A 10,289-nucleotide genomic window follows, 5' to 3' on the forward strand; every position below is an offset into this window, starting at 1 on the left:
TGCAGGTAGACAGGGTCCGGCTCTGTCCTCTCTCACCCAGGATAGCTGAGGCTGTGCTTCTGCAGGAGTGCAGACAGACGGGGTCCGGCTCTGTCTTCTCCCATCCAGCACGGCTGAGGCTCTGCTCCTGCAGGAGTGCAGGTGGATGGGGTCCCGTTCTGTCCTCTCCCACCCAGGACAGCTGGGGCTGTGCTCCTGCAGAAGTGCAGGTAGATGGGGTCTGGCTCTGACCTCTCCCTCCCAGGGCAACTAAGGGGTCTGCTCCTGTGGGCGTGCATCTGGGCAGAGTCTGGCTCTGTTCCCTCCTTCCTAGGGCAGTGGATGCCCCAGGGTTCTCTGTCCCCACTGAGTCTGTGTCTCCTGTCATGGACTTGGTGGTCCACACACAGTGCTGGTCCATGAGTGATCCTGGAAGGGCTGGCCCAGCCTGAAGTGCAGCAGGACTGGGAGCGGTTGGAGCTCAGGCCAGTGAGCTACAATTTAAGTCATCCCTTGTCTGTCTGGGTGTTAGGGAGTGAAATGGAATCAAGTCTGTCCTTAAGAAAATGAAGTGGGCAGCTGAACCAAACATAATCCTGACTTGATTTCAATTGCTCAGAGGAAAAGTCACAACAAACAAACAGGAAAGGAAAGACTTCCCGCCCAAGCTAAATTGTTGTAGGGACCCCAGGGTGGATTTGAACAGCGTTGCGAAGATCTCTTCCGCTGAGATATGCACCCCGGGAGGCGCAGCCATGCACCCAGCGTTTCTCAAGCTCAGCACGGTGGGATGGGGGCTGGGCGATGTTTGTGGGGTCCGTCTTATGCACTGGGAGATGTTGAGCAGCATTTCTGGGCTCCACCCACTACCTGCCAGAAGCACTCCCATTTAGTGACAACCAAACACATCTCCAGATGTCACCAAGTGTCCCCTGGGGGCAGAATTACCAGATTGGGAATGGCTGGTGTCATCCAAAGAGCGTGAGCTTCAGAACAAGACAGACGCCGTGGAATTCTTCTTGCAAGCCATGCAGCCGGGGGGCTCTCCAAAGGGGCTTTCCATGGAAAGAAATGGCTATGACTGTGGCTGCCTGACCTCCCTCAGGGTCCCGGAAAGAGACGTGGTCTCAATGGCCACGGGTGTCCTCTCAACAAGGAGATGGTGATGGAGGGGCGAGGATGCAGGATGGGGCAGAGCGCAGGGGTGAGCAGCGGGGAGGGGTCGCGGCCAATTCTGAGAGAACTCGGGTGCCATGTGAACTCAGGGGTCCCCGCACCGAGGCACGGAGTGGGCGTCCTGCCTTCGTGCCGCCAGCCTGGGTGGTACATGAATCAGCTCAGGTGCCATGACGGGCATCCATACCCGGGTGGTCTAAAGGCACATTCATTCTGCAGGGTCCTGGTGGCTGGCACCCAAGACCATGGAGTCCCAAGGCCAGCTCCTGCTGAGCCTCTCCTGGGTGTGCAGACGCTGTCCTCTCCCCGCATCCCCACAGGGGTGCCCCCTGTCTGCCTGTCTGTGACCTCATCTCCCCTCCTTAGGAGGATGCCAGGCAGATGGGATCAGTGCCCACCCTGGGGACCTCATCTTACGTTCGTCACCTCTGTCAAGGTTTCATCTCTAAATAATCACATTCTGAGGTCCCAAGGGTTAGGGTTCAGCATAGGAATTTGGGGGAACACCATTCAGGCCATAACCTGTGTGTTCTTCCCAGGGAGGGACGTCGGGGGGCAGCTCTCTCCCGCTGAGGGGCTGAGGGCACGCCCTGGAGAGACTTAGCTGTTGGCCGGCACCTCCCAGCAGCTTGGAGCGGGCATCTTGGTCCTGGAGGGGTGAGTGTGGCATCCACGCATCCTGGGGCTCCTGTGTGGGTGGGGTCGTGCCAGGCATGCAGCACCTCCGTTGGTGGCCTCCTGGTGTCCATGAGCCCATGGCTTCCATTCCTAGTATCAGCACGAGGCGAGAGGAGCTGGATGACGGGGTCAAGGGGCCCAGTCACGTGTGCCCGGTCACAGGCGGGTTAGATGGGGGTTTTGTAGACTCAGCTGTGGTGCGGCCCACAGGTTTGGAGACAGCCATAGGAAAGACAGTTCACAACTCACAGCCCCAGAGGAGGGTGAGGCCACACCCCAGGCCCTGGGGACGCACCTATGGGTCAGGAGGCAGGGGAGGAGGGAAGCATGCGCAGGAGCCTTTGCCACGGTCTCCCAGAAGGAGGGAGACACATACACACATGCACACACACATGCACATAGGCGTGCATGCACTCCCATATACCTGCACACACACATACACATATACGCACATGACACATACACACATACAAACACACACACAAGTCTTGAAGGAATGCAGAAGACATTTCCCTGCGGGAACGCGCAGCAATGGACGATAATGTTCTTCCTCGGTTCCAGCGCCTCAAAGAGAATATGATAGAATCCTGGCCCCTTTCACCTGGGCTTTGCAGCTTGGAAGAAAGAAAGGATATTTCAGTTTGTGCAGTGTTGAACTATCCCTAAAGCAAGAAACAGGAGACGTCGAAATGTATGCTGATGTCACCCTTATGAAAATGCCTTTTTGTTAGAAATTATGAGCATCACCCATCACGAGGTGCAAGGAGGTAATTAGGGTAATTGATTGCCGTGAAATGCAGCAAGGACTGCAAACTGGATTTGCAGAGTCTGGTAGCTATCGTGAAAAGAAATTTATTCATTCCTTCACTGAAGGCCATAAAGCCATTTGGGTTTCAGACCTTGCACTTGGACACCCTGGGCTGAGGGCTGCAGGGTTCGAACGCTGTAACGTAACGGAGAGAGACTTGTTTGCTGAGGCAGGCTGGCGTTTTAGTATTGCTCTTCTGTTCTTTTGATAGTCTCCAGACATATGCTTTGGAATGGGGATTTGGTACTTGAATTCATGCTTTAAAATTGACTCTGGTTGACATTCTTTCTGTATTGAAATTTCTTCTGTCAAAGCCTGCGAAATTGGCTTCTTAAATCAGAAATGTACAAGATGGTCTCATTTGTTAGTTAATTTGCAGGCTGCTGAAAAAAAAATCTTTACTTTGTTTTTTGTGGAAACATGTTTTTAATTCACAAAAAAAAAAAAAAAATCACATAAACTTGCCAAAGTGAATCTCTTCTTTGATGGCAGATGAGCTGCTCTTCCATCTGCCGCCAGCCAGCCTCAGCCTCCCTTCCCGAACCCAGCTCTTCACGCGTTCCCGGGAGAGTGGCAGTGCGAGCTCCCCTGTGCACAGGAGCCTGGTGGCCGGGCCTCCCTCTGCCCCGTCGCCTCTGCCTGCACCTTCTGCTGGTCCGGCTCAGACAAAAGGGAACCCGGACCTCACCCCAGGACCATCCCTGATCCTGGCCCCTCCCGTCGGCCGACAGTGACCTTCAACACGTGTCCCCTCCACACTGGCTTCTCCGCCCTAATGATGCTATCACTCATTTCTTGTCCATCTCCTGTACCGAATTGTAACGTCATTGAGGACTGTGGCTTTTCTTAAATTAAAAATAAAGATGTTGATTACAAAAGTCATAAGAGTTCATGTAGACAATTTAGAAAATATAAGGAAAAGTCATTGAAAAGCCCGTAACCCTCATCTCCTAGTGACAGCCCCTGTTTCACATCTTCTGGCTGTTTCTGCACATAACACAGTTACATCTGTAAAAGGCATAAAAACGTCAAGTGGACACTGTGCTTTAAAAATTGCTTTTCCCCCTCATGAGCATCTTTTCATCACCAGATACACATTCTGCAATATTATTTTTGATAGCTGGGTAGTATCCATCCTGTGGTTGTAATAAATATTGTAAGTCATCCCCTGCGATGCAGTATTGTTGTTTCTCCTTTCTCCCTGATTAGCAATTCCCCAGTCCCTGGCCCTGGGTCGCACTGTCTTGAGGAACCTTCATGGAAAGAAAGTTGCCCAGTCTAAGGACATCACCAGTCCAAAGGCCTCCAGTCATCTCCAGAAAGACTGGGAGCTTCACCGCCCATCACCTGGGCTGAAGACACATAGATAAGAATTGTCAAATTGCCAAAGTTGTGAATGTTTTATTCTTCCTTAGTCACTTGTTTTCAGTGCTCCAACTTCCTCACTGTCAGGAAATGTGAAACCAAAATTCACATGGACAAAATTTGAACAAAACATGGGCAAATGTTTGCCTGTTTTCCTAATTGCTGATTTCTTGCTGGGAGAACCTGCTGTGGCTGAGGCCCCAGGCCTCTCTCTTACCCGACCTACAGCTCTGCAGCTCTGCGGTGTCGTCTGTGGGAGTTTTACCTTGACCAGGTCATTAATACCTGATATGGTTTGTGTCCCCACCAAAATCTCGTTTTGAATTGCAGCTCCCATAATTGTCATGTGTCGTGAGAGGGACCTGGTGGGAGGTGATTGAATAGTGGGGGTGCGTCTTGCCTTGCTATTTTCATGATAGTGACTAAGTCTCCTGAGATCTGATGGTTTTATAAAGGGAAGTTCCCCTGCACGCACTCTTTTGCCTGCCACTATGTAAGACATGACTTTGCTCCTCATTCACCTTCTGCCATGATTGTGAGGTCTCCCCAGCCATGTGGAACTGTGAGTCCATTAAACTTCTTTCCTTTTAAATTGCCCAGTCTCGGGTATGCCTTTATTAGCAGTGTGAGAACAGAAGCATACAATACTTCCAGTTCCCTTTCAACGTTGTCTGTATTCCTCTTTGAACCATGCACACCTGGGCACAAGGCACCAGGTCATAAAGGCTTTAGAAGAACCCGGCTGGAGAGGACCACAGACACTGCCTGTCCAGTTCACAGTCACAGGCCAGGATCCTTTTTCTGAGCCTTTTGGCCTCTTGGAGTCTGGGTAGAAAGAGAATCTGGAACTTTCCATCCTGTCCAACCCTCTCCTCATCACAGCATCTGGATCTTCTAGTGTGCATGGTGCTGGGGTGTCACTGTGAGCTGCCGTATGTCTGGGCCACTTTGAGGGTGCTACAGGTGTGATCTACCTGCACTGTGACCCACAGGGGCTTGAGGGAATGTGGTGTCCAGGTTTCTGCCCCTTGTTACTGCGGGACTGTGTGGTGTTTGGGTGTCTGCGCCTTGTTACTGCGGGACCCTGTGGTGTTTGGGTGTCTGCGCCTTGTTACTGCGGGACCCTGTGGTGTTCGGGTGTCTGCCTTGTTGCTGCGGGACTGTATGTTGTTTGGGTGTCTGCGCCTTGTTGCTGTGAGACTGTGTTGTTCGGGTGTCTGCGCCTTGTTGCTGCGGGCCTGTGTGGTGTTCAGGTGTCTGCACCTTGTTGCTGCGGGACTGTGTGGTGCTCACCTGTCTGCGCCTTGTGGCTGCGGGGCTGTGTGTTGTTCGGGTGTCTGCGCCTTGTGGCTGCGGGACTGTGTGTTGTTCAGGTGTCTGCGCCTTGTGGCTGCAGGGCTGTGTGCTGTTCAGGTGTCTGCGCCTTGTTGCTGTGGGACTGTGTGTTGTTTGGGTGTCTGTGCCTTGTTGCTGCGGGACTGTGTGGTGTTCAGGATCCCTTGCCACATGGAGTCCATGGTAAGGGGAGCTCGTGCTCATCCAGGCTGGAAGTCCAGGATATGTGAGTAACAGAAATGAGCACGGCTTTCCCTCTCCCTTGGCTCCTGTCCTGGGCTGCAATGTGGAAGATGTCAGATCTCCCAGAGCGCTGGTGTGGCATGGCATTTAGGAATGAATAAAGGGCCTTCAGCCAAAAGACCTGCCTTTACCACCAGCCACGCAGATTCCTGCTGGTAGTGCTATCGATCGACTCACAGGCAATATGGACACTGGAAAGATAGCAGGTTCCTTTTACGATGATATAAAGAATATACCTCAGAATCTAAATATTTTACAGCAGGGGAAAAAAATACCCTGTCTGAAGACTTTTTAAATATGGAAATTTTTTATTTTCTTTCTCTGTAAACAGCATTTGGGGAGATTCTCTTCTCCAACATGAAGAACACACTGCATTAGTTCCCTGACTACCGACGGTGGGTGATGATCCGGTTGCTATGGAAAGCTTTGGAGTTCTCTACACTCAGCGATTGCATGCTGTGTTCTTTTGCTTTTGTAAATGTGAATTTGACCTATGGAGTGAACTTTATCCAGAGCCTCTGGGGAGCTGTTCAAAGCTAATGAACCATGGGGAAAAGAAACCATGTCCTGAGCCGCACGGAGCGGCTCCCGCGGCGCAAATCACTGTGTTCCAGTTCCATGACGTTTTTGCTCATTGCTGCATTGGGTTTCCAGTTTCACAGATGGTGGATGGAAACGGAATATTGGCCCGCATTGTCGTCTTCATGGCTTACCCTCCCCTCAGAGAGACACTTAACACAAACACACAGCAGGCAGCCTGTGGGGCCGTTGTGGGTGAGGTATAAAATGCACGTGGGTTCAGTTCTGGGCCAGTCAGATACACAGCACAGGGGGCTGCTCAACCCCATGCCTGGCAGGATAAAATATGCACACCCGTCCAGCTCTGAACAAGGCAGGCGCATATAGTGCTGGTGCCCAGTGGTGTGCCAGGCAGGCATGTAACATGTGCACATGCCCAGCTCTGAACCAGGTGGACATATTATATGTGTGGGCTCTCAGCTCTGTGCAAGGCAGGTATATAGCATGTACATGGGCCCAGTTCTGTGCCAGGCAGATATATAATGGCATAGGTGCTCACCTCTGTGCCAGGCAGATGTATAACATGCACAGTTGCTCAGTTTGGTACCATGCAGATATATAACATGAACGGGTGCTGAGTTCTATACCACACAGATATGCAACATTCATGGTTGCTCAAGTCTGCACCAGGCGGGCATATAACATGCTCAACTGTGTACCACACAGATACATAACATGAACGGGTGCTAAGTTCTCCACCAGGCAGATATATAACATCCATGGGTGCTCAGCTCTGTACCAGGCAGACATGTAACACGCACAGGTGCTCAGCTCTGTACCACACAGATATATAACATGCACAGGCAGGTGCTGAGTTCTGCACCACACAGATATAGAACATGAACAGGTGCTGAGTTCTGTAACAAGCAGACATATTCCATTCACAGGTGCTTAGTTTTATATCAACTGGCATGTGATATGGCTGGACAAGATCCTTTTGCAACTCTGAGTGCTGAGAATTTGCATGTGTGATAGAACTTGGCTTCTGGAGTTAAAACTGTCCTCCTCTATTTGCTTGCAAATAAGATATAAATGGACAATAAGATAGGCATTTTCTCCTCATTTTCTTTTTTTTCTTCCTTTTTTCTTTGTTCAGTTTCTCAAGTTTCATTTTCGTCTTATACCAGAGGGAAATAAACTAAATTTTAGCCAGTGCTTTCTCTCAGCTGCTAAGATTGCAAGTGTTCCTTCTTCTCTTACTTTTCTCACATGTTCTCACTTTATCCATATGTTTACCTATCACTTATAATGAAGAAAAACCAATATTTTTATTCATATCCTTTTAGGGTATGCATTTTTATACATCTGACTTTAACCGATAAATGACCGTAAAGAGCTATATTTTGATGGAATTATAGAGGATTTGTTTCCAAAACGGAGCTGATGCCACCGTTCTCAGTGATAAAGTTGACGCGTGTTTTGTGTCTGTCTGCTCCCAGGTGCCTCAGGACGAGTGGGGAGGGTACCCCACCGGTGGCAAAGATGAAGAGATTCCCTGCAGGAGAATGAGAAGCGGGAGTTACATTAAAGCCATGGGGGACGAGGAGAGCGGAGAGTCAGACTCCAGCCCCAAGACGTCACCAAAGTCGGCGATCCGACCGGAGCCGCTGCTGAAGTCCATCGGACAGAGACCACTTGGAGAGCACCAGACGTAAGTGAGACCAGCTGCCTTCCCACTCCAAGCACTTCCCACTGTCTGCGAGCTCCCTCTCCAAAATCACTTCGCCGTGAGCTGAGTGCCGTCCATTTAAACTAAATCCCAAGCCGGAAATATTAGACCCCATGGTCATCAATTTTCAAGTTTTTTTGTTTGGTTGGTTTGGATTGGTTTGGTTTAGAACAACCAGAGCTTTGGCTATATATTAATTACATAGTAATTAAGGAAGTATGCTTGGGCAACTTCCATTTCAAATTTTAAAGCCAATGGGATCCGTTGTATCTTTCTGATCATTCAGATTATCCTCAGGACAAGCACACGTCTCTGTTTGTATGAATGTGTGCATATGGGTGTGTGTTTGAATGTCTTTGTGAGTAAAAATCGTTAACAGGGAATTTTGTTGTTGACTATAACTTTATAAGTGCATTTCTAGGCAGCACATTTTTTGTGGAGGAGGGAGGAAGTGGACTAGCTTTATAAAGATAAAACCCTACACTTTACATATTTGCCCAAAATTTATTATTAATAAATTTAATTTTGAAAATATAGACAGATAGAGATGGGGTTTCACCGTGTTAGCCAGGATGGTCTCGATCTCCTGACCTCGTGATCCGCCCGTCTTGGCCTCCCAAAGTGCTGGGATTACAGGCTTAAGCCACCGCGCCCGGCCCCAGATAAAACTCTTTGGGAAATCAGCAGTTCCTACGAACCATGAAAATATGACTGTTACTCTCAATAGCCAGCTGTTGTGAATCTTCAGTCCTACAGGTTAGTGCGGGTGCTAATGCCAAGAACTGCCTGGAAGCCCCCCCGCCGCCCTGCCTCCCGCGGCCGGCTAGTCCCACAGGTTAGTGCGGGTGCTAATGCCAAGAACTGCCTGGAAGCCCCCACCCCGCCTCCTGCGGCCGGCTGTGCGGTCCTGGGCAAGTGGACAGCCAGGGCGGAACTGCTTCTCAGCCTTGGCCAGTGCCACATAAGAGATATTAATCATACCCACACGTCAGACACGGAGCCCCGGGCCGCAGGGCCCTCCCTGTACCGACTCTCCACGCCAGGTGCACCCAGCGATGAACCAGGGACCATGTGACCTCTTCCAATATTTCCAGTTGTTCATTACCATTGGCTAACAAGATGAAAAAGTGAAATTTTAAATTGCAACCAAATCTTACAAATTAGAACTTAACAAATCTGAACTCTATCATTATTGCCTAGTTCAACTAAATTCAAGAGCTGTGGTGTTGCAATGCCAGACAAGACATGCCCTGAGACCAGGCCCTATGTCTGCCCAGCACAGGCCCATCCATCTCCTCTTCTTCCACAGAGGGTGGTCGGTGCCAGCTTGTGGGACGAGTGGCTGAGAACAAAGCCAAAGTCTTACCCTGGAGAAGCTCTTAGACTTGTTGGAAGGAAATGGGGAGGAGGTGTTTGTAAGCCAAGAAACAACCAGGAAACGTGATTACGGGAAGGGACTGGGGAGCTGGACGGAGCTGGGAGCAGAGCCAAGTTGTCTGACCCATCTGCTCCAGCAGGAAAGTGAAGGTTTGGACTGGATGTCGGCCCTCACCTACATTTTATTTGGGGCACTTAAAGACATTAGGAGAATTATGAATTATCTGAGACCTCTTCCAGGGGAAAAACACACACATGCAGAAGCTATGCTTCGTGGGTCCAGGGCTCCCAGGCCAGCCTCAGTCCTGGGGTTTTGGACCCCCAGCTAAACAGCCATTGATAACTTCACACTTTAAACATTTGTGATTTACTTCATGATTCTATATCTTTGAAAGCAAAGCATGAAAAACAGGAAGAAAAAAAAAAAAGCCTTTTTTAGACCATGGGCAGGGACTAAGAATTTTAAGAATTATTTCGTAATTTTAAGAATTATGAAAGGCATTTTCATGTTAATGGGTTCCTTCTCCCACTCATTCACCATCACTGCTGCGGGTCCCCCAGGATCATTATCACCTCATTCTTCAGTGGTAGAGACGGTGTCTCCCTCCTTTCCTCACATCAGGGACTGGCCCAGAGTCCTGTACGAGGCTCCCGTACTAACGTTGTTTACATAGAGGACACTCTGAGAACTTTACATTTGCAAAACTCACACCATCACCCAATGTAGTTGAAACTCTTCGAAAGCCAGCAGAGGGATGTGAGCCCGAGGCCCCTTGACCAGCATCATGTAAACTCTGGCCAGACCCAGGTGCAAAACCCTCTGGGAGTTCACCCACCAACAACCCTTAACACCTGACCAGAAAGCATTCCACAGCCTCAAATCTGATCAGATGTGGGGAAAACGGGTGAGACGTGCTGCCTAAGTTACTCCTGTTCTAAACACAAATCCATCTCTGCCCGTGGCCCCCATGCCACCGTCCACTCAGCAGACACAGGTCCGCCTCTGCCCGTGGCCCCCGTGCCGCCGTCCACTCGGCAGACCCAGGTCCGCCTCTGCCCGTGGCCCCCGTGCCGCCGTCC

At 50.2% G+C, this 10,289-nt stretch overlaps 1 protein-coding gene across 2 annotated transcripts in view; it reads left to right on the forward strand.

The window, feature by feature from the left end:
- DLGAP2 (discs, large (Drosophila) homolog-associated protein 2) overlaps positions 1 to 10,289 on the forward strand; it is a 194,492-nt gene that overhangs the window by 58,201 nt on the left and 126,002 nt on the right. For both annotated transcript variants that reach the window (XM_011937542.1, XM_011937543.1), the window contains exon 3: positions 7,603 to 7,814. In XM_011937542.1, the coding sequence (XP_011792932.1) occupies positions 7,603 to 7,814 (212 nt within the window). The remainder of the gene's footprint in view (positions 1 to 7,602; positions 7,815 to 10,289) is intronic.

Source organism: Colobus angolensis, unplaced genomic scaffold (genome assembly GCF_000951035.1).
Source record: "Colobus angolensis palliatus isolate OR3802 unplaced genomic scaffold, Cang.pa_1.0 Scaffold165, whole genome shotgun sequence".
NCBI classification, from domain to species: Eukaryota; Metazoa; Chordata; class Mammalia; order Primates; family Cercopithecidae; genus Colobus; species Colobus angolensis.